We start from the raw sequence: 25,523 nt of genomic DNA on the forward strand, positions 1-25,523 counted from the left end.
TTTATTTTTGTATGACGATCAATGTTCTTATTTATATATATTTTTTAAAGTTTTGTATTCAGAAAAAATATATTTATTATTTGTTACAGACAATAAAAAGTCTCTTTAAGGAAAAAGAAATGTGTTTATTGTTTTTATTAAGGGATGATCTATTTTTAATGAGAACAATCAAACAACAGGAGCTGGTGGGTCGTTGTTCAGACCAGATTTCTATTGTAATATCTCACAACAATATATGACGATCATATGTACAATATTTACACCTACCGCAGGTACATGATATAATTGATATGAAATTGTCAAGCCAGCAGATTAAACACAATGATAATAATAATAACAACACAAGTTTAAAATGTTTTAATCTGGTTGTTTTAATGACATCTAAAACTTCTTTATTAAAATAATTCATGCTGATGGACAGGATTATTTTTTTTCTTTCTGTACTTTGGTTATATAAGAAGACAAACACATCAATACCTGTGCATGTTTCTCTTGTTTATAGCATATTTTGTAATTAAAGGTACCTGCAAATCTGATCACATTACATCATTCATGATCAAGCCAAGCTTCACAGGCTGTGTGGACTCTCAGTGCTCCTCCTGCTGTCTTATGGTTTTTTATATCAACTTCTTGACATTTGGCACCAACGCTCACTTGGACTCAAGGGGTGAATTGATTCAGTTTTTGAGGGTCACAGGTCAAAGGTCAAAGTCACCGTGACCTCAAGTCAGTCCCCCACATCCATCACACACCCGTGAATGAGATTTCTCAGGAACACCGCGAGGGAATTTCTTCAACTCAGTGATCTCACATCCATCCTACTCTTATGAACATGACGCTATGACTCAGCAACAGAAGAGGAGATTGTGTCCATATTTCACACTTTTTCAGATCCTGATTTGGGGACAGTAATCTAGAAGCGGTGGCTGCAGAGATATTTTGTGTTGGGTTGGAGATGTTCGTGAAACTTATATTTTTTTTTACAACGTGTTTACTGTCAGGCTGCAACTTTGTGTTCTATCAGAATCCATCAGCTTCACTGGTCAAATTCATTCAAAGTCTTCACCACGTATGTTTTATGATTTTGAACAGACATGGATGTAAATCATGTACATCGACACTCCTGAAACAAAACAAAAAAACATACATTACTTGTGGTTACATCATTTTAGGCAAACTTTAAATACAGCATCCAAAACCTACACGTAGCTCTAAATGTCCGGGCAGCTGTAAATTGAAATGAGGATGAATTATGGATAACATAACATGCTTGTCCCCAAAGGAATCCCTCATTAAATCAGAGGGTCAAAGGATTATTAAGCTAATAAAATAGAAAAACAAAACAAAACAAAAATATGTTAATTTGTTTAGTTTTTTTGCCTTATTTTCCAGCCTACTTTACACACCCAGGTCTAAAAAACATTCAAATAAAACAATTAATCAAGGTTACAAATAACCTATAAAGTCATAATTTGTGTTGAGGGTTTATATCATTAAAAAAAAAAAAGGATTATGTAGGCCTAATATTAAAAAAAGAATATGAATTATCATCAGTTTTCAACTAGTCAATTACGGTTTGTTTTTAATGCATGGGGCAGAAAGAATATTTACTGCTGGCCCATAAATTTGTAGCCTAATAATCACTTGATGTGTTTAACATACCTTGTCCTTTAACAATAAATAATGCAATTAAAATGCATGTTACACATACAAGTACAACAACAAACAGGCTACAAACTGCGAATGAAATAAAAGCCAGACCCAAGACACACGTTTATCCAGTCCCGTTCATGAATTATGGGTCTAATAGGCTATTTGAGAATATGAATATGAATTAATACGAAGCTAGAATTGTGCTGGAATCTGCTCATTAAAAGGTGAAGGAGAATCCCCTTCTCTACAGGCTCCCCGGTTCTCACGTTGAGCCGCTTGTTCTGTGTAAAACAACGTGAAATATCACTGACCGATTCACATGAACGAGCGTCACAGCAGGCCGCAGTCACGGAGCCGCTTTCCGTTTCGCTGTGCGAACTTCCCTTTTACGGCACATAGTGGACACATTTCACGCAGGGAACCAATTTTACCTTCATTATTATCCTCAGAAATTATGCAAATTATTTATTTATTAAAAATGCATTTAACATCAAATGGGAACGAACTCGCGTACATAAATCTAAAATAACCAAAATCTTTTAACAGTTACAGAGATTTCATTCGAGTATAATTAAATTTTAGAGCCTTAAATGTTTGCACTGCTTAACCTTAAAATTGCAATAATATAACACGTTATTTCTGTTATCTAATTGCATATTAAACTGTTTCACATCAAATTATCGATCGTGATCTGTGTTTGTTTTCATGTTTTTAAGGTAAACGCAGCTTATTTTTTCTCTCGGAGACGTTTTATTTGCGTGAACTTTTAGCTTTAAATGTTTGTATTTTTTTTTAATAAAAAAAATATATATATATATATATTTCTGTATGTTTATTCTCTAACATGGGCTATTTTTCTCACGGGAAACAATTAAATCCGAAATATGCTTCACTACACATGTATGTGGGGGTGAAAGCCACAACCTTAACTTCAGTATTCCCCTCCAAGGAAACTGAAAGGTGCACTCTGCTATAAAGGAGGCTCCGCAGGTCTCCTTCAGCACATCACCTCAACACATCAGCTGAGTTTTCTTCAAACAAAAACATACTTCTACCTTTTTTTTTAAAGATGCTCAACAAGATCTTCTTCACTTGCCTGCTCCTCGGTCTGTACAGTTCAGGCTCCTCACTCAGCTGCAGATGGATGGATCACAAATTCAAACAGCACAGTGAGAGCTTGTTGGATCTACTAGACACAATGGTAAGTGTACCTTCTTTTGCATGCTGTTTATTTTGTTATAATTTACTTTCAGTGTATGTTTATTTGAAGAGATACTAATGTGTGTTTGTGTGTGATGCAGGCGAATAATTCCACTAACACCACTGAGGATGCTGGAGAGGAGAACACTGTGGCCTTCCCCAGTAAACTGTACAACCAGGCGTCCAAAGCATCAGTAAGTCACCCTCAACTTTGTCTACAAAAATAAATAAATATGAGGAATTAAAGACGTGACAGCAAAATAAACACCTTCCTCCTTTCTTCTTGCAGGCGGAGGATAAACTTGCCTTCACGGTTCAGGTTCTGAAGGAGGTGGCTGGCCTGCTTGAGGAGGACCACAGCGCTGCGTCATGGGAGGAGAGCACAGTGGAGCGCTTTCTCAACGTTGTGAACAAGCAGGCGGATGAACTTCGCTCCTGTGTGAGTAGGGATGTACAGTGTGGTGGTCTGGGACATGTGTAGGAGACTGTCTAATGAATACATGAGGCTAAAAGCTATGTTTTTAATATTTAGATTGGGAGCCACAACCACATGAAGAAGAACAAGAAGCTTCAGATGTATTTCCAGAGCCTGTCGAACCAGGTCCTCCAGCAAAAGGTAAGTTTATCTACCTATCTACCTGTCTGTCTGTCTGTCTGTCTGTCTGTCTGTCTATCTATCGTTATATTAATAATATTGTTCTGTCTTTAGGGCCACAGTGCTGAAGCCTGGCAGCTGATCAGGGAGGAAATCAAAGCCCATCTGACAAGAGCAGACCAGCTGGCTTCATCTCTGCTCACCGTCAACTAAAATCTGTCCGTCACATGAAGGATGTGTTAATTTATTTACTTATTTATATTTATTGACATATCTGCTTATTTATTGCTTATTTATTTACTTGTATCTTTTTAAATGATTATGTTGTTGATCAGCTAATATAAAAAAATTTAAAAAAATTGTTTGACCTGTACCTGTTAAAGACAATAAAAAAATAACTTTCTCCAGCAATTGCAAATGGGTTTTTGTGTTGTTTTTTTTATTATTATTCCTGTTAGATAAACAAAACACAAACATATTTTTTTAATTACAGTAATAAACACCAGGAACAATACTGCCTCATAAGCTCTGATGGACACTAGATTATTCTTACGCCTACCATAGGCACAGGAAAAAAGATATAAAATTGTCAAGTTAGCGGATACATTGAAAAATCAGACACAACATTTGCATGGAAAACACCTTGAAGCACCAAAAATGCCAGCTTTTGTGCCTAAATGGTACAATTGCTTCATTGCACTACAGATGAATTCAATCCAAAGTTAAATAGCACAAAAATAAAGCATTTTGAAATAAGTACGCTGCTGCACGGTGATAAATGAACTTGTATTAGCAGTAAAAGACACATCTCCACATGTGAGTGGGCTAACTAAGGACTTATCTTGTTATTTTTTTTTTTTTACTTTACAACTCGTAGTTAAGAACATATAATCAGTATTATGTGGCTGAAGAGAGTAAAAGGTTTGATCAGTCTCACTCCCACGGGGCCTCAGTTCCTTCAACCAGCGAGTACACAGCCAGTTCCTCGTACAGATCTCCTCCACATGTCTCTATCGCCAACCCCTGAGAGGCAGAATTGAGTCAGTTTTATTTGCTGTATACATGCTATGTTGGGGTATAAAGGGAACTGCATTTGCATTTTGATGATTCAGAAATGACTCAAACAGCAAAGCGGCTAAATGCTACAGCAGTTGACATTAACTGAAGAAGTATGTTAATGCCCAACTTCGAGGATCCTGATTAATGCAAGAATTTAGATCAGGATGTTAAAAAACAAAGCTTTCTGGTCTAAAAGAGAAACTGTGAAAAAAAAAAATCTTTGCACATTATTCATTAGGTTTTACTTTACCAGAGGTTATGGTATTACTTTCTTTTCTCAGAAAAGGTCAGAATCTTTCTGTGTCTGAAAAGCTGGATCATGATTTTTTTTATCATAAGCAGCATTGACATCTGTAAAGTTCAGCTGGCTGCGCATCCAAAAAGGTGGCAGTTAGTTGAAGTGTCCATGAAACTCTGGACCTTACTTTTAATAAACTGTATCGGTCTATGTATGTGGGCTGTTTGCTTTTTTCCTTCATAATTGTTTTCTTGTTTTCTTGTACAGGCATGAACTTCTAATTCTGTGTGCACAAAAAGTCTTCTTTGATTTTTATGAGAAGAAGTTTCTTTACAAAGTTATGTCATTAATTTTGCAAAAAACATACAAACAAACAAAAAACAAAAAGTTTAGACAACTGATTGTACTTCTATATATACTAAAGTACAGCTTGATCAAATAATAAACCTGTCAGCAGCTTTGACTGAACAAGAAACAATTGTGATGAGGAGCTCAGTGGTGCGAGGAGATGTCTGCTGTCTCTCTTTCTATCATTCACTTTTACATTTTATGTAAAAACACATGTCTGTGATGCGTGTTCACTGTGGCATGTCTTCACAAGTGGGTCTGTGCAGTAAAATGAAAACTGTGTTTCGAAGCAATAACAGTTGTCTTTTTTTAAATATTGCTGTAAAGTAGTGAAGAGTCAACAAACCTCATAGATGTGATCGGTTTCAGGCTCCTCGTATATGCTGTCACTCTTTTCCAACTGTTAAAAGAAGGCATCATATCGTAAACATTGTAAATTTAATATCTTGCGTATCTTAATAACTTGGTTTTGGACTGTTGGTTTGACAAAGAAACAAAGAACATCATTTTGGCTGTGACCTGTCAACACTTCTATAACGTTGTAGATCTTTTCCCTGTTTCTTTTTGAAGAGCTAAAGCAGATCAATTCAAAGTCTCATTGTGCTGCAGATGTCCTGTAACAAGCTCATGAGCACAGTCTGGTAAGATTTTTCTCATAGTGTTTTGTTTCATCTCGTTTCCTCACCAGTTTTTGTTTGCGCAACAGTACAGCAGCGATGCACACAGCCAACAGCAGGCCCTGGAAGATGATGAGACCATCCTTCATGTTGGACCTGTATAGTAGGTTGGATTGGTTGACGCGTACTGTGAGGGGAACAGTGGATGTTAGCAGGGTGTTTTCTAAAGTAAACTGGTTAAAACAAAAACAAAATAATCACAGTAAATGACCATTAAAAGCAAGAATTCATTGTGTGTCTCGGTCTGCATAAGCAATGTTGTGTCCACTTCACTTACTGGCAGCTTGTAGTTTAGTTCCAGGTCCCCAGGATTTGTTTATCTTGCAGAAGTACACTCCGCTGTCGTCTGGTTGTATTTTCAAGAGGTAGAGATAAGCGTTTTGGAGCATAGTCTTGTTGACAAACTCAACCTTCGAACTTGGTTGCAGCCTTTTTCGGTCTGCCTCAGGCACATCGTACTTATCAGCCTTGTACCACTCGACGCTGCATTCCTGATCCTCTGAGGTCTTGCAGTAAATGGCCACACTTCGCCCGGTTTTCACACCGATGAACCGGGGCTTCTGGCTTTTGACCAGGGCATCGTTCAGGGCGACTGAGCAGACAAAAAAAGAAAATAAAAGTTGAAAGATATTTTGACAGTTAGAACAGCAGTTACCACAAATCTTTTTAGACTAATTATATGCAGATATTTTGGCTATTTAGTCTCTGCAGTAGGCCTTCAGTAGTAATGTAGGTATTGAATGTCCTCAGTATGATCCCCCCCCCCCCCCCCCCCCCCCCCCCCCCCCCCCCCCCCCCCCCCCCCCCCCCCCCCCCCTGGCTTAAAGCAGAGAAGAGAAATGTGCTTTATATAACAGGTGTGGAAAAGATACAGTATTACTTTATAGTAATTGAATCCAGTACATACAAAAAAATGACTTGTTCTACTCAAGCAGATGTTCATAAACACTGCAATAAGACTGTACAATAACTCATCTCTGGCAAAATCCATCACACAACAATAACACCGTTGGTTGTCTGTTTCCTTGTTTGTTTAAATACTTTGCACTACTGTTTAGTTGCTTTGCACTATTGTTTAGTTAGTTTTAATTTAATTTAATTTAATTATTCTATTTTATTTTATTCTATTTTATTGTATATACTGTGCATTTTTATATTTAATATTTTTTACTGTTGTTTTATTGCTTTCCTGTAACTATAATGCTGCTGTAGCGAAAAATTTTCCCCTTGTGGGATTAATAAAGTATCTATCTATCTATCTATCTATCTATCTATCTATCTATCTATCTATCTATCTATCTATCTATCTATCTATCTATCTATCTATCTATCTATCTATCTATCTATCTATCTATCTATCTATCTATCTATCTAAAACAATTAATGACATCAAATTTAATTATAATAATTTTGCAGATGACCTAACTGATGATAAAGCTTTAGAGAATAGTGACGTTGTCGAAGTAACAAAATACAAATTTAATATGTGCTCAGTCGGTAGCTTTGTGTTATAGCTGCAGTTATAGCTGTTTATTATAGTCACAAAGGCGGAAAACAATTATTACCTTTATTATTGAAACATTTCTTGAATTTCTTTTCATTAATGAAATCATTCTGATTGATCAATCAATCGAAATATTGCCAGATCTGTTCACATCCCTTATTTTGTTATTTATAAGTGCCATGAAATAACCTCTGTTATGATTTGGCGCTACATAAATAAAATTCAATTGAATTGAATTTTGTCCAACCAGCAGTACAACACCACAAATAAATTAAAACAGTTAAACATTTCAAGTGCTGCGTGTTTTAGTCACGCCTGAGGCAGAAATATGTATTGGATGGTGCTTTTTTTTTTAATGCAATCTTTAATTTTAATATTTGCTGAATGTAAACATTTCTTGTTTATTATATGTTCTTTTTAAAAAAATTGACTACTAGTCTGACAAACTAAAGTGATGGAGAAAAATGAATGGAATAATTTGGTGGTGCACATATGGTATATATCAGAGTAATGAAGAAGTTCAATAGTAGCTCATCAACATGACAATAATATTATCGTCTTTGTCTCAAGAGGATAACTTCCTCTTTCCCCCCAGATGGCCAGGAAGTAATGTAGAGTCAAAAATAACATGCAAAACACTTGTATGCAGTGCAACAGTGGTTAAACAGACATCAAAATCACAAATATAATAACTGTAAAGCCAAAATGAGCCGTTATTAGCGTACTGAACTGAACCACAATTATGCTGCTGTACTGTCAACACTCAGTACCAAAACTGTAATTGTTCTTTGCATCATTTTCATTTTTCAGTCAAACGTTTTAATTGACTATGTTGCAAAAGTTGATATTTACCCGACAGATTGATCAAGGCAAGCCCGCAGCATCCAGCCAGCATCCACCGCATGATGACATTCAAAAGAAAAATCGTGTCGCCGTACACTCCTGAAAATGCTGCGAACAAGGAGAGGATGTCTCTGCACCAGTGGGTGTGCAAGTTCGTCTGACACTACATATAATTTCACATCAGGCAAATAAGGGGAAGAACGCTGAATCAGTGAACCAAGATAACTCCAGGCAACCACACTTTCAACAATAAAAGCCATCTAATTTCATTCATACGTTCCATCTATAAGGAGAAATTAAACAATGATATGAATCTGAACATGTAACATCATTACAAAGGGCTTTTGAAAATAGCCTGTAGAATAACAAATATTAATGTGATATTAAATTGTTCCAGGTCTAAGGATTGGTGTTTGATGTTTGTACCAATGTCATATTCTCAGTTTCACTATGGATACCATCATACGTTTAGCTATCTTACGAAACCTGCATTTCAATTTAACAAATGCAGTAACTGTAATAACTTTAATGAATTTAAATACTAATCAAACTAATGATAATTCCATCAGACACAGATGTACTGTGGGTTTTGTGGAGAAGAACAAAACACTAAACTAATATAATACATGCAAAACATCAGCCCCCCCCCCCCCCCCACACACACACACACACACAGAGCTGGTCGGTGAGTTTTGTTATGCAACAGCCACACGCAGTCAACAGTGAAGTTTTCAGGTCAACCAAGCTGATCACATTTCCCTAATTCTCTGTGTTGATAATATCCATATGGTACATTGTGAATCTACTGAACGTCACAGTGTGTGAGCACGAGATAAAAACTGCAGGGGCGCCAAATATGTAATGCTAACTGGAAATACTGTACCTCCCTTAAAAAAGATTTTTTTTTTTCTTGTTTGTAATCTTTTTCTAAGTTGTATCTTTGTTCCAGTCCAGGTACTGATATTTAAGCTGGAGAAATGTTGTTTTCTGTTTTCTTTAATTATATTTTGTCAAATTGTCTATAATATATATACACAGCTGTATACATTTTAAAAAATAGAAAAGAAAAACAGTTAGAAAAATTTGAATTTGACAGTAGAAGTTGCTGAAACAAAAAAATAAAAAAAAATAAAACATTTCTCTTCAAGATGAAAAATGATTTAAATTAAGCACAGCAGTCATCGTGGGAGCTATTACTCGTAGAGCAGCACGTACAAGTTGATGAATTGGTAAGTCAGTGAATAGAAAATGAATAAGCAACTATTTTGATAATCAGTTAATCATTAAATTAAATCTATAAAAACATTTTTATGGTTCCTGCTTCTCAAATCTGAGAATTTGCAGCTCTACTTTGTCGTGCAGAAGAAAATGAAGTTACCCTGCAGTTATTTGTCACCGTTTTCTGATGATTAATATATCAAATCCAAATGAATCATTACTGAGAATAATCTTTGGCTTCAAGCCTTGAATAATTATTTTTGTTCACTCGACATCAGAGTCAAGTGAAAATCAAGCTGCATTATTTTGCCAGGCGGCAATGAAACCTGTTTAACTAATGACGTGCTTTTATTTACAATTCTTATCCAATGTTTTTTTAATCAGTGGCTGCAATTAATCCCCTACTAAAAATTTCAAACTTCACACATAAATACATTGTACAAATAGAGGAAAGGGACATGCTTGATTTCCACTCTTAGTTTCCAACTTCACAAGTCTATTCTTAAGCTTAAAAATAAAACATAACAATTAGTAGTTCAATAGTCTACGGTGTGGCCTACTGACCTTTCAAACACTAGGGGGCCTCAGTGTATTTTCACAGATGACACCTAAGATGGTTACTGACAACATCAACTCACAGCTTACTTTTCCCTGCAGGAAGTGTTTTATTCTAACAATATAATTACAATTTTTACAATAATAAAATGATATAAATATACAATACAGAAGGAAAAAAAAAAAAAAACCAAAAAGTTATATACAGGTAAAACCGATTGTGGGTGTACCAGTAAAACTCCCCCTGCGACTTTTCCTCCAGTATAAATGTAAACAAAAGGAGGACGCTGTCTTGTGAATATGACTGAACCATCAGAGGAGACGAAAGCAAAGTGGTGCGACGGTGTCTCAATCTCAAATAGGAGCGCTGCAGGTCACATTACCGAGTCCTGACAGGAATAACTGCCATGCTGCAGCAGCAGGATACGACAAAGAGATCAGAAACATTCAGAATTTCTGGTTGTTTTTTTCCTCCAGGGTTGATGTTAAAACAGTGTTGTGTAGGCATAAACAAAAGAGGAGACGTGCTATTGTCTATTGTAAAAAAAAAAAACAACAACAACTAGAAAACTGTAAAAGTGCTTATGATATGCATGTATATACAGTCCTGTGCAGAGTTTTTAGGCACTTTAGAGATTCTCATCCATCACACAGTAGCATCAGGGAAGCTTTTGATTGGCCCTCCTAACTCCATTGCACTGTTCCAGAGCTGGCTGCAAAGATATTCCGGTATAAGGAAAAAAAAAAAAAAAAAAGACTCTGGCTTGTTTATTTTAAACCAATCCCAATCGTTTTAAGCGGTGCTAATGTCAGAGGGGAAAATGTTGCTGTGAAGAGACGAGCCTCAGCGTTAAAATGGCAAAAATCTCTGCAAGTGAAAAGAACCAAGCAGGCCTGCCTGCTGAGGTCCAAATCTTCATCCAAAACTCGCCACATGTGGGGTTGCTCGCTCAGAGATTTTATAATCACAGTGTACATATGGCGAGTCAGGCTATATTGGCTCCGATCTTAATATCATCGCGTCAGTCTTGGATTGCATGAGGAGACAAACAGCCGAATTGGCATATTCTCCAAGATGCTTTGAATAACTGGTGCTGTTTTTAAGACACCACCAAGTATTGATTTGATTTAGGCTCTTTTTTGTTTACTGCACTTTGTATTAACAAATAAACATGATCTATGGCTATATTTAGAAAATTACCATTCATGCCATCAACTTTTTTTTTTTTTTACACATTACCATATATTCAAAGTAAGACATTTCAAATTCAGTTAAGACTTACACAACAGCAAGTGAAGCAACCTTTCTACATGAGAACAGATGAAATGAATAGATCCACCACACATAAATGAAACATGAAATGTGTAAATCGGTATGATAATCTACACTTTGGACGGTGGCACATTCCTTTAATTTAACAGTCATGTATCTAACCGAGCCAACACTCACAATTTCAGATTCATTTAAGATCAGATCTTAAGACAAACTTGGCACTTGATCCAACCTGAGGCAAAACTCCATTTAAAATGTACAGTGATTACCAAAGTACTTATATTATTGTTAGAGTTGTTTAGTTGACAAAAACAAAAAAAACAGTTGAAATCAATGTTAATGTAAACAGCACATCTCAAGTTTACAGTCACAGATAGCATTTAAGCCTGATTGCAGTAATGGCAATCCACCAAAATAGAAAAAAGTGATTGAGTTTTGGGATCATCGGATGTCTTAGGGGACCAAAAAAAAAAATAGACAAAACATTTATAAAGACGTACATTTATCAGCGATGAAATTTATCTTAGAAAACAGGAAGGTCTTTCAGTCTTACACCATCAACTGCTCTAATTTGACCTGGAAGGGATATATATAGTGCAATATAAACTGGGCCTTTCTGAACGAGCCAGTCAGCGACAGGTGTTAACCGCATTAGCTGGTCCATGTTATTGTTAACCAGTGATGAGCAACAGACATCAGAGTTTCACTGGTGGACTGGGACGAAATTCGATCCAGATACCCTTTTATCCACTTACTAATTTACATATGTACAAAACTAACTCCCCTCAGAATTTTTTTTTTCATGCCTAATTACAAGAAGTTAGTCTTCACAGATTCCACATAAAAGTGATTTTGAGCAAAGAGGAGTCGAAATTTACGCCGACCAATTTTTCATCAGTTCAAATAAATGAGGTGATTTCTGCACGGCTCTCAGGATGAAGTGATGTGATGTGAGTGTTTTAATTACATCTCCAACCTACATCGCTCTGTAAAGTTGGATAATAAAATTAAGGAAATTTGTAAGGTATAAACTTTAAAACTTTCATAATTTTTTTTAGTAGTGTTCTCTTCAACCTTGTACACGCTGTGAATGGCATAAACAGCATAAAATCCTGTAGTCCTCTGAAGGATAATTCAGATTTTATCATGTCATATTCAAGTTGCTCTTTGGTTTGAAACTGGGGTGCATGGTAATGGCCATATTTCTCGTAATAGCCAATATTACTTGTATTAAAATTCACTGGCGTTCAGACCTCTGTCGTTTTGGACAGTCTATCTTTGCAATTTTTAAGATTGTTTTCTCACTACAAAATCTATGATGTCAGAGATTCTGGTCCACAGTGATGTTTCATCCTACTACAATATGACAAACTAACTATTTTATGGCTAACAATACCAGTAGAGAAAAATACTAAATCTTGCATTCCCTGAAAGTCAGGTTCCCTTTAAATTTTGAGAGTTAACTAATTGTCTAATAGTCAATTAAAGTACAATTTTCCGCTACCAATTTTGCTGATGAAACCATGCAGTCCAGTTCCATCTTCAACCCCAAAAGACACTTAAATATTTAATGAAAAAAAAAAAAAAAGAAATCTGTTATTAAGTTTAGTTATCAAAAATGCAGTCTAAACATCTATTCGCACTGTTTCGTCTTCATCTGAAGTAGAAAAGTCTGCTACATGGTGACACTTTGCTTTAACTAACACCGCTTCCTTCACTGGTAAAAAAAAAAAAAAACAGGTGGAAGATGTGCAGCTTCGTTATACAATAGACTCTCTCAGGTTTGCTGGTAGAGTGAAGAAATGTCTGTTCGGGGCAGAATGTAATAAAACCTCATTAGTAATTTCTACAGGTACGATGATGATGTTGGGCTCAGAGGTTTCTGGACCACACTGGGCCTCTCTGTAATGTGACAGCGTCTCCTGATTAAGGGGCTGTTGGCTTGCTTGAGTTTCGAAAGCGGCTCGCTCCATTTCCTCCGCGAGGTCCACGTTACTCCCGTAGAGCACTCCCAACTTTCGCGCAAGCAGCCCTTCTCTTTCCGGTGGCTCTTCGCCTTCGTCCTTTCTGTCCATCCTCTTCGAGCGGCGCATAAAAGCCGCGTGACGCACGCAGCGCTTCAGAAGGCGGCGGCGGTAAGCCCTCTGGATGACTACGGCCGCCGCCTGCTCCTCTTTGTGGCGTACCGTCGTGGTAATTGGCGCGAAGGAGTCTGAGGTGGGGTTGCTCAGGATGAACTTGGCCTCGATGCTCAACCGCATCGCCGCCATCTCCACCGTGTCTCCCAAGACAATCTGCGTGACGGCCAACAACACGTCCAGGCAGTGGATCCGGTCTCCAATGACCAGGGGCAGATTCATTTCAATGAGGCGAAAGCGGTTGGGCTTGGCGATCCTCAGCGGCTCCTGCAGGGCGTCACAAAAATCGGAGAGCCGGCTGTACTCGATGAACTGGGTTCCATCGAGGTCAAACTTCTCCCAGGTCTCGTTGAACATCTCGAAGTCGTCCTCGCACAGCGCGTCGCCGCTCTCCTCCTGCGCTACGTTGAAGTTCTCCAAGATGATGGCAATGTACATGTTGACCACCACCAAGAACGAGACGATGATGTAGCCACAGAAGAACATCATGCCCATGCCCGGGTTACCGCAGTTACCCCTTACGTCCGTGCCCGGGTTCTCGAAGTTCGGATCGCAGTCCGGAGGCTCCCTGTTCAGCATCGGCAGCAGAAGTGCATCCCAGCCCGCCGACGTCGTGATCTCAAACAAGCAGACGATGCTGCCGCCAAACGTCTCGAAGTTAAACATGTCGTCGATCCCAGCCTCCTTTTTGACGTAGGCGAAGTTCGACATGCCAAATATGGAGAAGATGAACATGATGAGGAAGAGCAGGAGACCGATGTTGAACAGGGCAGGAAGTGACATCATGAGAGCAAAGAGAAGCGTTCGAATGCCTTTAGCTCCTTTAATAATACGCAGGATCCTGCCTATCCGGGCCAGTCGGATCACTCTGAAAAGAGTCGGCGACACAAAGTACTTCTCGATCAGGTCTGACAGCATTGTGCCTGGAATAAAAGGAGAAGCGACAACATATCAACAAACTAATCTCTGCTATAAATACAATAATAGCAGTTCACAGATATTAAGATATCCACCAGCGATTGACAAGATGACCACGACGAAATCGAAAACGTTCCAGCCGTTGGTGAAGAAGTATTGCCGCAGAGCAAAGAGCTTCAACACACACTCTCCGGTGAAGACAATGATGAACGTCACGTTCACTTTAAAGAGTAAGTCTTCCTTCTCGGCACTTTGGTTGTCCGTCTCCACCATCATGGACACCATGTTGAGGCAAATGAGCACCATAATGAAGATGTCAAAGAACTGCTGACTGATAAAGTCAAACACCAATCCCTGGATTAGGTTCTGCGGGTCAAAAGGGACACAGAGAGGGGAGTGGTTAGCAAGAGAAATCCAAATCCAGCAGGGTTCATTCGGCCTGTTCACACCAGCAGTGTTGCAGAAAAGGCCCGGAGCAGAGGTCACCGATGACATCATCAAGCCACGCATGCCGGGCTCATGTGTCATTACACCGGCTGACCTCGCTCTTACTTATGTACATCAGTGCTAATTAGTCTTCCACTGAATAGATATTGCTGACAGCAGTGGCTGAAATGACCATAGAAATGAAGGAACGATCTACCGTTGGACGGGGAATCGGCTTCTGTGGCTTCTTGGAACCGAGTTTCTTCATGGCGTCGTAGTATTTTTTTTGTTCCTCAGTCATAAAGAGGTCTTTGTCTCCAAAGTGCAGACACAACACAGTGCAACGATCATTATAGGCATTTACATTTATATGTAACTTAAAGGAAATAACAAGCTTTTGTTCTGGTGTAAAGACTTTCTTGTAAAATAAGTTATACTTATCTTTTTCTTTTGTTGGTTGAAGTTGTCGATAATGACACCAATGAAGAGGTTGAGGGTGAAGAAAGAACCAAATATGATGAAGATGACAAAGTACATGTACATGTAGAGGTTGATCTCATAAGAAGGTTGCTCGTCAACCTAAATAAAAGAAACATAAATGAATGAATGTTGTTTTTTTTGTTTTCGTTCAGAAAGCGTAATTCCTGCACTCAAATTAATCAAATAAAGAACAACGTCTGTTTAAAAAGAAAAGATTTTTCAGACATTTTAAATGCTTTGAAGGATAGATAATGAATAAATAATTACTTCTCTTGAGTCAACGGCAGCATACATGATGTCCATCCAACCTTTAAAAGTCGCCTGCAATCACAGAAACGATTCTCTTAAAATATCAACGAACAACAACTACAAACAACTTTCTTTCCACTAAGATATTCAAATCTCTGAAACTGCACTCCTCACCACTTGAAAAAGGGACAGGTAGCCTAATCCCACATTGTCATAGTTGACTTTGACGTTGACCCAGCGGGCCTCCTGTGTGGCCTCTTTGATGGCCATGCAGTCGCTGTGGTTGTTGACCTCGGTGAGGGGGAAGAGCTCCTCCGTGGTGGTGTTGATGCAGCGGTAGAACTTCCCCGCAAACAAATTAACTCCCATGATGCTGAAGATGAGCCAGAAAATCAGACACACCAGCAGCACATTGAAGATGGAGGGAATCGCTCCGACAAGAGCGTTCACCACCACCTGCCCATAAGAGAGGACTGAAGTTAGAATAACACAGAAATATGTTGAATATATTTGGTTTGTAAGGCAGAGCAAAAAAAAAAAAAAAAAAAACCCGCTCCATCTTAATGCTCTGCTCAGTCAGTCATTTCAGGAATACTCTGACATACTTACCTCAGTCGGCTCTGTTACAGCAGCCACGGTGTAAGCATGCATTCAACAAATACAACAGGGAAAAGCCAACCAAATGAGTACAAGAATGCATTAAACATCACAGGTTTTGCAACTTCTAAATCATTGTTAGCCATGCAAACTACTCAAACGTTAATTTACAGTAGCGATGTATCCAATTTTCAAGTAAAATGAGCATCAGTAGCCAATAACTTACCCTCATCCCTTCAAATCTGGACAGCGCTCGGAGAGGCCTCAGTGCTCTGAGGGTTCGGAGGGACTTAATCGGTCCGAGGTCAGAGTAACCCATCCAGTTGGCAACTAAACTAATCAGGGAAATCTGTGGCAGAATCAAAACATTTCCTATTCAAGTGTTACCACAAAATGTATCTGACATAGGACATGTTCATCTGTATGCTCTGGTAATAGTTACACAAACACGCCAGCATTTAAACAAGATCAAAACTCACATCTACAATGAAAAAGTCTAACCAACACCAAGCGTTGGTGAAGTAGGTCTTGAAGCCGTACGCGACCCATTTAAGGAGCATCTCGATGACAAAGATGTAGGTGAAAATCTTGTCAGCAAACTCCAGAATAATTTTGATGGTTCGGCGTCTTTCTATGTATATGTCTTCAAAGGCCTGCCAAAGGAAGACATGAGATACCTCGATACACGTCCCAACAGTATTAAGGTATCTTAACGCCATCATAAAAGAGTCAACATTTCTAAATTTGTTGCGGCGATGACGGCACTCACCAGAGCTCCACTGCTGAGGAGGATCATGAAGATTATGAAGGTTTCAAACCAGTCGTGCTCCACAATGGTGAAGCAAGTCTTTCGGAGGTTCCACCATTGCTTGCCTCTGCCGTCGGTGATGTCCACAGTCAGACGTGGCCAGCGTTTAATGCAGTCTGAGGACAGAGGGAAAGGATTTGGACAATTTTACATCAGATTATAGTACTTTTTTTTGGTTTTTTGCACAGTAGTTGTTCATACTGTCAGTGAACCAGGCCTCTGGCTCCACTGGGTCGGGCTCCTCTTCTTCCACTACTTCTGGTTCAGGTTCGGCCGGCTGATAGTCCACTGTGCTGCACACTGAAGAGTCCCCGTCATCCAAAGCACCCATCTGATAGTCAAGAATCCCAGTTGAAGTTTAGTTTTAAAAACTTTGCATGTAAATTCTAAAATTTTTTTTTTTTTTTTTTTATTTTTATTTTTTTAATAGGATCCATTATAAAAGAGATTATCTAATTTGGCCATCACATGATGATATTGATTGGTAAAAAGAGTTGCTTTTGCTCGTGGATCTACGGCGTTACTCACGTGGATATTTTCTGCTAAAGTGTTTTCGTCTTCCAAGTTTTCCTGAAATAGCACAGGAAGAAAAAAAATGAACTTTCATATGCGTTCATTATCAGTACACAAAACAATATCTTGCACACAAGTTTCTTCTCAATGAAATGTGTAGTTTAACCTTTGTGAGTAAGTATCCTGTGTTACAGACATTTTTGTGACACAATGAGCTCTTGTCACACTTGGTCATTGTGTTCTTACCACAACAAAACAGACAACAAAAATGTCATCACACTGGATCGTCCGCCCGTCCGGTAATCTGTAAGGCGTGTACTGTAGGTGAAGGTATTTAGTTTGTGCGATGTTCTGCCAGTGTCATGAGAGAAAGTGAAATACTCAATGTTTCAGTCAAATTGATCCTGATCGAAATACAGTATATAAACTGTTGGTGGATGATGTGATTGATGGATGGAAGCGTAGAGAGACAGATTCTCCTTTTATGTATTTTTCTTACTGTGTCCTGTTGGTTACTTTTCTCATCTAAAACCTCTGAGTCATGAGTATCCTCGGCATCATCTTCATCATCGCCCAGATTTTCAAAGTCTGACTCTCCCTGGGCGATAGGCACATCGAGACCGAGCTCTCCGTCCACAGTGAATCCAGAAGGCCTTCCTTCAACGAGGCAGCCCGCTGTTCCGTCCGCCAGTTTGAAAGTCCGACCGGCGTCCAAGTGGTTCATTTCGATTCCTTCTGTTTTCGGGTCGTCGGCGTCGTCCGCGGCGCCCTCGTCAGGCTCCTTGGGCTTTCTGTTGAGAATCTGCAGGACGGTCTGAACGATGAAGGCTTTCAACCAGTCGATGCCGCGCGTGATCCTGCCGATGGCAATCTGGAGGTTGTTCATCTCTCCGTCCTCGTCTCCGGTGGAGAGGTTGTCTCCGCTGAACGAGCTGAGCAGCAAGGCCAAGAAGAGGTTCAACACCTGAGAGGAACGAGTGATGAGGATAAAGATTAATATAAACTATAATGTAAATCTGTTTCAAGCTTATAATTACCACAGTTTCCTCGTTTATTGATGTGAAAAACAACAAAAAAGTATTTAATATCTTATTTATTATACAGCGACAGTATGAATCAGTGAGAAATATCTTTAATAATTTAGTCCCAATTGAATCTCTACTAGCATTCAAGTTAAATCATTTCCTGGTGATACAGCTCTCACGTCAACGTCACCGAACTAAACACACAACAGTCTCAAATACACATCATGTATCAAATTGGTCCTGTGATGGCACATCAATAAATATTATGCAGTCTGCCTCCTGTTGCACACGCAGCTATCTTTAGTTTCTTAAACCTGTTAGTCAATTTCTCGGTTCCCATTTCCCAGGTTTAGCGGGAGATCATGGTTACACGGGCCGCGGTCGGGCTCCTCTTCTGTGTTGGAGCTGTGAATCAGTAAAGACGGCTGACGCACACGATGAGCTGCACAAAATCCAACCCGACAATCAAGGAGAAGGATCAGATATGATCATTTTTGATGGGTGGGGTGAAGGGTTTATACAGAGTTTATAATGTTTTAGAATTAGTGATGCACAAAGTAATAATTCTCGTTTCTTGGAAAGATTTCCCATTTATCTTAAATCCAGTTTCCTTTTGGAGGAGTTCCAGTGACCTGATAATAGTTTGACATTTTAGGAAATATGCCTGTTTACTTTTTCTTTTTTTGTGATTCAAACTTTTTTTTAATTACTTTTCAAATCTTACAATTAATTTACCAACAACATAAACCAAAGACAGCATGAAATATACATAAAAGAAAAAAATAAATCAATACATAATTAATATAATAATAGCACATTATTCTTGACAATTTCTAACTTTACATATCCCGCGGCAACATTACAATTCATGTTCTGTCGCAAAGCAAAGGTTGTTTACTTTCTTTCTGAGAGTTAGAGGAGAAGACCCAATAAAACTCTCATATCTGTCAGTTATATTTGAAGCTACAGACAGCAGCTGCTTAGCTTAGCTTAGCTTGGCTTAACAAAATGTCTGTAAACGGCTGGCTTTGCTCCGTCCAAAGAAAATCTGCCTGCCAACACTGCTACATAACATGTATCATAACAGATATCTTTTTTTTTTTTTTTTTTAAGCCTTTTAAAAATTGTGTAAAAATCCACAGGTTGTATTACAAGAGTTTTGATTTTGAATGTGTTCACGAGAAGTAATGTGGAAAATCCTCAGCCTATGTCCCTAAACATGCAAGTTAAATCCACTCTGCTCCCCATGTGCTGCTGAATACCCAATATGATTACATCTACATCAATTATGGTTCAATCTGCTATCAGATGACTTTTCCTTTACACCCCGTCCTCCCTGCCACCTGAGCTCTGCTCGCTCAGCTGTCTGTGTTTGTTCCCTCAGTGGCAGCAAACTCACTTGAGCCGCTTCTTAACACATACTCAAGGTCAAAACCACTGTTTGGAGCCTCAAGTCATTTGATTTAAATAGAAACTCCCTTCCTGTAAAACGCGCATGTTCACTATTTGCCTTTATGTATGCAGTTACATGAGATTAGCGTACTTTGAAGTGAAGCTGGAGGATTGAGATTAGAGAACGTCACAATAATTTTGGCACAGCGTTGCCGCCACAATACTTCAGTCGGTGCTTGACAATGAGCCATTTCCTTTTCATTTCTATGAATAACCCAACAGGAAATGGTTTTGGCTCTAGTAGTTAAATATGATGCTGAAATGATGTCTGAGGCCAAGATAAAAGGTCAGGGACGGTTGTTTTCATGCCCCAGACTCTCTGGATTCTTCAAAGTATCACAAACTCTGAAGCCTCTCCACGCAAATCAACCCAGACCCTGTGAAAAAGTTTGTACTCCTGAATGAGTTTAAAAGCTGTCATGATAAATAATACATGGTTGTAGTCTCGTGTTGCGTTGTGTTGCTCAAGACACTATTAGACTCATATTGTAGTGTTACGAAACAGCTAAAACCTCCAAATATGGGCTGAAATCTGTTTTATATGTTCAGATTATGACATAAATATAATTTTTTTTTTTGATTTTGTAATGCCCCCTGGTGGAAACAATGTTCTCCCCCTGCTGTATCTATCTGTCCTTGGCATACCACAGCAGGGGGGTTAACAATAGACCCACATGCAGGCTGCAAAATCTCCAGGCATTAAAATACGATAACTGTTAGATTTAGATAGATTTTACCAAACGGCTTGTCAGCTTTACAGCTTCACAGTAATGACAGTTGTTCAGGGTTTGGATTGTGAACGTGTCGTTGAGTGGCAGCATCTGCGAGCTGAGGATTGACCGTCGCCTTCAGATTTACCGTACTGTATGCTGATATTAAAAGCTCTGAATATGAAGTGACAACACAACCACCAAGTATGAATCATGTCTGTTTACCCTGATCACATATAAAAGCTGAGAAGCAATTATTTAAATCTAAATGAAATGGAGCTGCGGTAATGTCAGCTTTAGCCGAGAATTTTAAAAGACTAGTTGAAAAGGAGTCTATGGAGGCTTTTTGGAGCAAACCTCTGGTGGCACCCGGTGGTATTGCAGTTTAAGGCACTTAAAGCCAGCAGCCGGAAGTTTAAAATGTCATGCTTCCGTGCTTCAGATTAAAGATGGGGATCAGTAACGGATGGATAATTGTTGCAATCACTCACCACTAGATTTCCAATGACCATCACCATCATGAAGACAACCAAGCACATCCCAGTTCCGGCCACCTCCATGCAGTCCCACATGGTCTCGATCCACTCCCCGCACAGGATGCGGAACACGATGAGGAACGAGTGGAAGAAGTCGTTCATGTGCCAGCGCGGCAGCTCGCAGTCCAAGGAGATCTTGCACACGCATTCCTTGTAGCTCTTCCCAAAGAGCTGCATGCCCACGACGGCAAAGATGAAGACGATGATGGCCAGCACCAACGTCAGGTTTCCCAAAGCTCCTACAGAGTTGCCGATGATCTTGATCAGCATGTTGAGCGTGGGCCAGGACTTGGCCAGTTTGAAGACACGAAGCTGTCTCCAACACGGGACAGACACAAACAGAGACAGTGAATAATAACGTACTAATTCATGCCACTGTGCTAAATGGATATGAAATAAATCCAGTCGCTGTGTCTCACCAGACGGAAGGACCTGAGGACGGACAGCCCCTGGACGTTCGCCAGCCCCAACTCCACCAAACTGAGAGTGACAATGATGCTGTCGAAAATGTTCCAGCCAACTTGGAAGTAGTAGTAGGGATCCATGGCGATGAGCTTGAAGAACATTTCCGCTGTGAAGATCCCGGTGAAAACCTAAAAGAGGGGAAATAGTTTTGTTTGACGAGTGAAATCAAGTCAGAGATATTTGAACATTCCTGTGATTCAATTAATATTGCAATTACACAACAAGTTACCAACTAAATAAAATATGTAATCAAAATTTATTAATATTGTGGGGCAATTCGCTCTCAAAATGTAAATCGATGCGATCTCCGTTTCCATGGCGATACACGGGATATGACTAAGAACTGGAACGCAATCAGTCACGTCAGTAGACTCTTATGTAATATCTGCAATGTTTACTCCTCCAGGAAGTAGGCCGACCCTTAGCGACAACCCTTGCGACAGAGACAATATCTAGTCCGTTTTACTACTTTCTAGAGATGGTTTTTCAAATTGAATAAATACTGCACATAGAAACACAAAACTGCTCAGCTAAATTATAAAAGTTGACCAATCAGATCTCTGGGTCGGACCTACTTGTTGTATAATGAAATTTAAAATTGAATGAGTCACATATTCACCAGATTCCCCACTGAGAGCATGTAGTCAAACTCCGGGGTCATGGGGTAGTGCTCCATGGCCATGAAGAGGGTGTTGAGCACGATGCAGATGGTGATACCCAAGTCAACGAAAGGGTCCATGACCACAAAGAGGACCCACTTTTTAAAGACTATCCATTGCACACAGCAGTCCCACTTAAGGAACCTGTCGGCAAACTTGTACCAGAGAGGTGGACAAGGCCTTTGACCCTCCTCCAACTCTAGACACAGACAGACAAGAAAAGAGAAGAAAAGCTAACATTAAACATAAAATAAGTTGGAAAAGGAGTCATTTTCCCAATTATTAGACTATTGCTGACACTGAACATGATTACACAGGTTATATATTTCGTCATGACTGATGTTAAAATTCTCCTCCTGCTGTTTCCAGGTCGCAGTTGGGCTGAAATAGCTCTAGCTTAACACCACGAGGGCGTGATACTGGATGTTGACAGGGATCTATGCGGCACAATGTGATTAGCCCGACTGCAGCGAGCTCAAGACAATGCTACTGTATTGGCCTCGGATAAATTAGTGTATAATATTAACAACCGCTTGATAATCTAAGCAATCACAGCTCGCATTAGAGCTGCGAGCCTCGTGTATTTCTTCATCCCCTGGAAGCACTTGACACCTCTAAACGCCTCCAACTCGCCAACTTAGTATGAAAACAGTTCCCTGAAATAGACGTTATGTTGTTGCTATGTGACTTTAGTCCAAGCTAGAAAATCGATTTTTATATCAAGGGATTCTGTACGATAATTGCCGGTGTATTATCAGGATTTCGTTTCCGTCTCCGTTGGCACCGTACCTTCCAACGCAGCTACCGTGAGCACAGTCACAGCACTCACAGACCTGTGTGTCAGGCCCGGTCCGTCCGGGTGAAGCCTGCTGTGCACCGAGCCCAGTGACATCTCTCTGAGTTCGTAATCTGCAGCAGACTATAAAATATGTTGATACATTCTCAGAATACATATAATAACAGTTTATGGTGGCAAATAGACGCAACGAAAGCACACTTTAAAAAGGCACGAGTAAGCATTTCCATCTGCACATACCCAGATGAACCGTGACGCAAACAAGGCCAACTAACCTTGTCCATGGTGGGCGATCTGATCACCAGACGGGGAACAAGTCTCCCGTTACAATCCTTGACAGGTTCGTAAGGTTCAAGGCTCCGTTCATCATCTGCCAACTCAGAGCCAGTGTGACGACTGAGCGACTTCTTACTGGTGAGAGTGGCTTGGCTACCAAGAGCATGAGCCTGCTGGGTAAAAGATCAAATGTTAAGTTGAAACAATAGTTGGCGGGCTATTGTCATGAAATGAATGTGCTCAAAAAGGTCAGTAATGGTACAAATTCCACTCCAGCGAAGCGTAACAGTAACATCCTCGTTGCGTGTTACTTGTGACAGTTACCCGTTCTTGGTTCTTGAGTTGCTCTAGCAGCCGCTGGAACTCCTCCTCCTTTTCGATGGCCTCTCGCCGGGTTGCCTCATTCTGTTCATCGTAAGCCATGGCGACCACTGCCAGGATGAGGTTGATGAGGTAGAAGGAGCCCAGAAAGATAACCACCACAAAGAAAAGCATGTATGTCTTACCAGCCGCCCGCAGGATCTGTGTTAAGAGCAAAGAAAAAGCTACGAGAACTAAGGACAAATTTATTCTCATAACTTTCATTTTAGAATTTAAAAAGCTTCAACGACATGAAGCGTCGTGCGACAAATGAAAGCAGTGCCAACCAGCTGGAAAACGTTCTCCCAGTAGTCCTGGGTCATGAGTCTGAAGAGGGCGAGGAAGGCCCAGCCAAAAGAGTCAAAGCTGGTGTAGCCGTAGTTCGGGTTCCTCCCAGCCTTCATGCACGTGTATCCTTCTGGGCACTTTCTATCAACAGGGAAGAAGAGTCAGCAAACAAAAACTGCTCTCCAAATCACACTCAGCACCTTTCTTCATCTCAGATCAGGGCAATAATAATTTGATTCAATTTGAACAAGTTTTTTTTTGTTGTTTTTTTACACTTAAACTCTAAAAATGTTTATGGAAGCAAAACACAGAATTTCTAAAAGACAAAATAAGCCTTGGGAACTCTGTGGATAATACATACCCAGCATCAGAGCTGTTTCCACAAAGGAGAGCGTCTAAACTGCCTTCTAAATAATAGTGATTGTCTAAAAAAACAACAACAAGAAAATAAGTATTAAAATGTCCTCCACTGCCAACAGAATCATCTTAAAATAAGAGTTGAAATCGATGGGGAACATACCTGTGTTCTCAATGTATTCATTGAAATCGAAGGTACTGTTCACATAAGTCGTATCGTTGAAGGACGCCGTGTCATTGAATGTGGAGGTGATGTTTAAAAACTCAAACATAGTCTCGTTTGATTGGATGGGCCATCGCACACATTTCTGACGCAGGTTTCCCATGAAGAGCTGAAGGCCGACGAGGGCGAAAACCGCGAGCGCAAAAACGGTCAGAATCATGACGTCCACCATTTTCTTCACCGACTGGATCAAAGCGGCCACAATCGTTTTCAAACCTGACAATATAAAATTCATACGTCAGTGGCGTATATGAAAGTTAAGCAGCTCTGAAACAACAAATACAAATCTATATTTGACTATCTTATGGAGTACAGTCAGTCTATTAAGCTTAGGGGACAGTTATTACTGCAACATCATAAATATTTGAATGAAAAGACCAAAAAAAAAATCCAAAAGAGTACCAGGAATCACAGTAATTGTTTTAAGGGCTCGAAGTACACGAAACGTCCGCAGGGCAGACACATTGCCGAGGTCAACGAACTCAGTGACGTATCTGTGGAAAGACATAAAACAATCAATCAAAAACAAAAGCCGGATTAGACTCAACATATATATCTATATAATGTGTCTATTTGGATTGAGAAGTGTCCATATAGATGCTCAAAAAGTTATACAAATCTGCTCAATATGAGCTCCCATAATGACTGATAAATGGTTTAAGTACCATTTATCAAATTGTAACTACACAGTTTAGATGAGAGCGAGCTCCGATACTTACGCCATGCTGATCACCATGAAATCCAGCCAATTCCATGGATCTCGAAGGAATGTAAAAGACCCAACACAGAAACCTCTGGACAACACTTTGACTGTTGCCTCGACGGTGTAAATACCAGTAAAAACATACCTAGAAAGACATTGTGAAACATGAATGAGTCAAATTTGTATCAACGGTATAACAAAGGAATTATGGAAAATCAAAACCCAATAACGATGTTCTTACTCAACGGTTTTACTCCATGCTGGTGGGTTGCTCATCGTCATGAAAACACAATTCGACAGAATCGTAATCATGATGAACATGCTAAATAATTTAAGTCAGGATTAAGGAAACAAACATTAAAATCGCTTTCTATTCTAGGT

At 39.5% G+C, this 25,523-nt stretch overlaps 3 protein-coding genes across 3 annotated transcripts; 1 reads left to right on the forward strand and 2 right to left on the reverse strand.

Moving 5' to 3' along the window:
* The first annotated feature begins 2,722 nt into the window (after positions 1-2,722).
* Positions 2,723-3,661, forward strand: LOC138624466 (interferon a3-like). Its single transcript, XM_069704695.1, has 5 exons — positions 2,723-2,854; positions 2,955-3,047; positions 3,143-3,292; positions 3,386-3,469; positions 3,563-3,661. Exons 1-5 carry the CDS (start codon positions 2,723-2,725, stop codon positions 3,659-3,661), a joined length of 558 nt encoding a protein of 185 aa, XP_069560796.1.
* A 222-nt stretch (positions 3,662-3,883) lies between these two features.
* cd79b (CD79b molecule, immunoglobulin-associated beta) lies at positions 3,884-8,184 on the reverse strand. The gene is made up of 5 exons (XM_069704697.1): positions 8,127-8,184; positions 6,048-6,362; positions 5,779-5,897; positions 5,440-5,493; positions 3,884-4,471 (listed from the first exon to the last, which is right to left on the reverse strand). Exons 1-5 carry the CDS (start codon positions 8,176-8,178, stop codon positions 4,382-4,384), a joined length of 630 nt encoding a protein of 209 aa, XP_069560798.1. The 5' UTR covers positions 8,179-8,184; the 3' UTR covers positions 3,884-4,381.
* A 1,798-nt stretch (positions 8,185-9,982) lies between these two features.
* scn4aa (sodium channel, voltage-gated, type IV, alpha, a) lies at positions 9,983-25,467 on the reverse strand. Its single transcript, XM_069704623.1, has 24 exons — positions 25,384-25,467; positions 25,159-25,287; positions 24,842-24,933; positions 24,380-24,655; positions 24,221-24,284; positions 23,859-24,000; positions 23,536-23,733; positions 23,211-23,384; positions 22,929-23,058; positions 22,100-22,338; positions 21,435-21,608; positions 20,971-21,327; positions 17,792-18,256; positions 17,308-17,349; positions 16,981-17,110; positions 16,741-16,895; positions 16,451-16,624; positions 16,198-16,320; positions 15,549-15,830; positions 15,393-15,446; positions 15,087-15,224; positions 14,863-14,967; positions 14,315-14,585; positions 9,983-14,224 (listed from the first exon to the last, which is right to left on the reverse strand). Exons 1-24 carry the CDS (start codon positions 25,461-25,463, stop codon positions 12,924-12,926), a joined length of 5,295 nt encoding a protein of 1,764 aa, XP_069560724.1. The 5' UTR covers positions 25,464-25,467; the 3' UTR covers positions 9,983-12,923.
* Positions 25,468-25,523: the final 56 nt, after the last annotated feature.

Source organism: Brachyistius frenatus, unplaced genomic scaffold, assembly GCF_029030835.1.
Source record: "Brachyistius frenatus isolate BFR_SWC_R1_liver_20210118 unplaced genomic scaffold, ASM2903083v1 Contig_51, whole genome shotgun sequence".
Lineage (NCBI taxonomy): Eukaryota > Metazoa > Chordata > Actinopteri > Embiotocidae > Brachyistius > Brachyistius frenatus.

Coding starts and splice junctions, on each gene's coding strand:
- LOC138624466 (XM_069704695.1), top strand. CDS start 2,723: ATGCTCAACAAGATCTTCTTCACTTGCCTGCTCCTCGGTCTGTACAGT. Junction 3,048..3,142: donor ACCAGGCGTCCAAAGCATCA/GTAAGTCACCCT, acceptor TTCTTCTTGCAG/GCGGAGGATAAACTTGCCTT. Junction 3,293..3,385: donor CGGATGAACTTCGCTCCTGT/GTGAGTAGGGAT, acceptor TTTAATATTTAG/ATTGGGAGCCACAACCACAT.
- cd79b (XM_069704697.1), bottom strand. CDS start 8,178: ATGCGGTGGATGCTGGCTGGATGCTGCGGGCTTGCCTTGATCAATCTG. Junction 5,898..6,047: donor AACTAAACTACAAGCTGCCA/GTAAGTGAAGTG, acceptor TTCCCCTCACAG/TACGCGTCAACCAATCCAAC. Junction 4,472..5,439: donor AAACCGATCACATCTATGAG/GTTTGTTGACTC, acceptor TCTGCCTCTCAG/GGGTTGGCGATAGAGACATG.
- scn4aa (XM_069704623.1), bottom strand. CDS start 25,463: ATGTTCATCATGATTACGATTCTGTCGAATTGTGTTTTCATGACGATG. Junction 23,059..23,210: donor GATCGCCCACCATGGACAAG/GTTAGTTGGCCT, acceptor CATATTTTATAG/TCTGCTGCAGATTACGAACT. Junction 15,831..16,197: donor CCAGATTTGAAGGGATGAGG/GTAAGTTATTGG, acceptor TCTTATGGGCAG/GTGGTGGTGAACGCTCTTGT.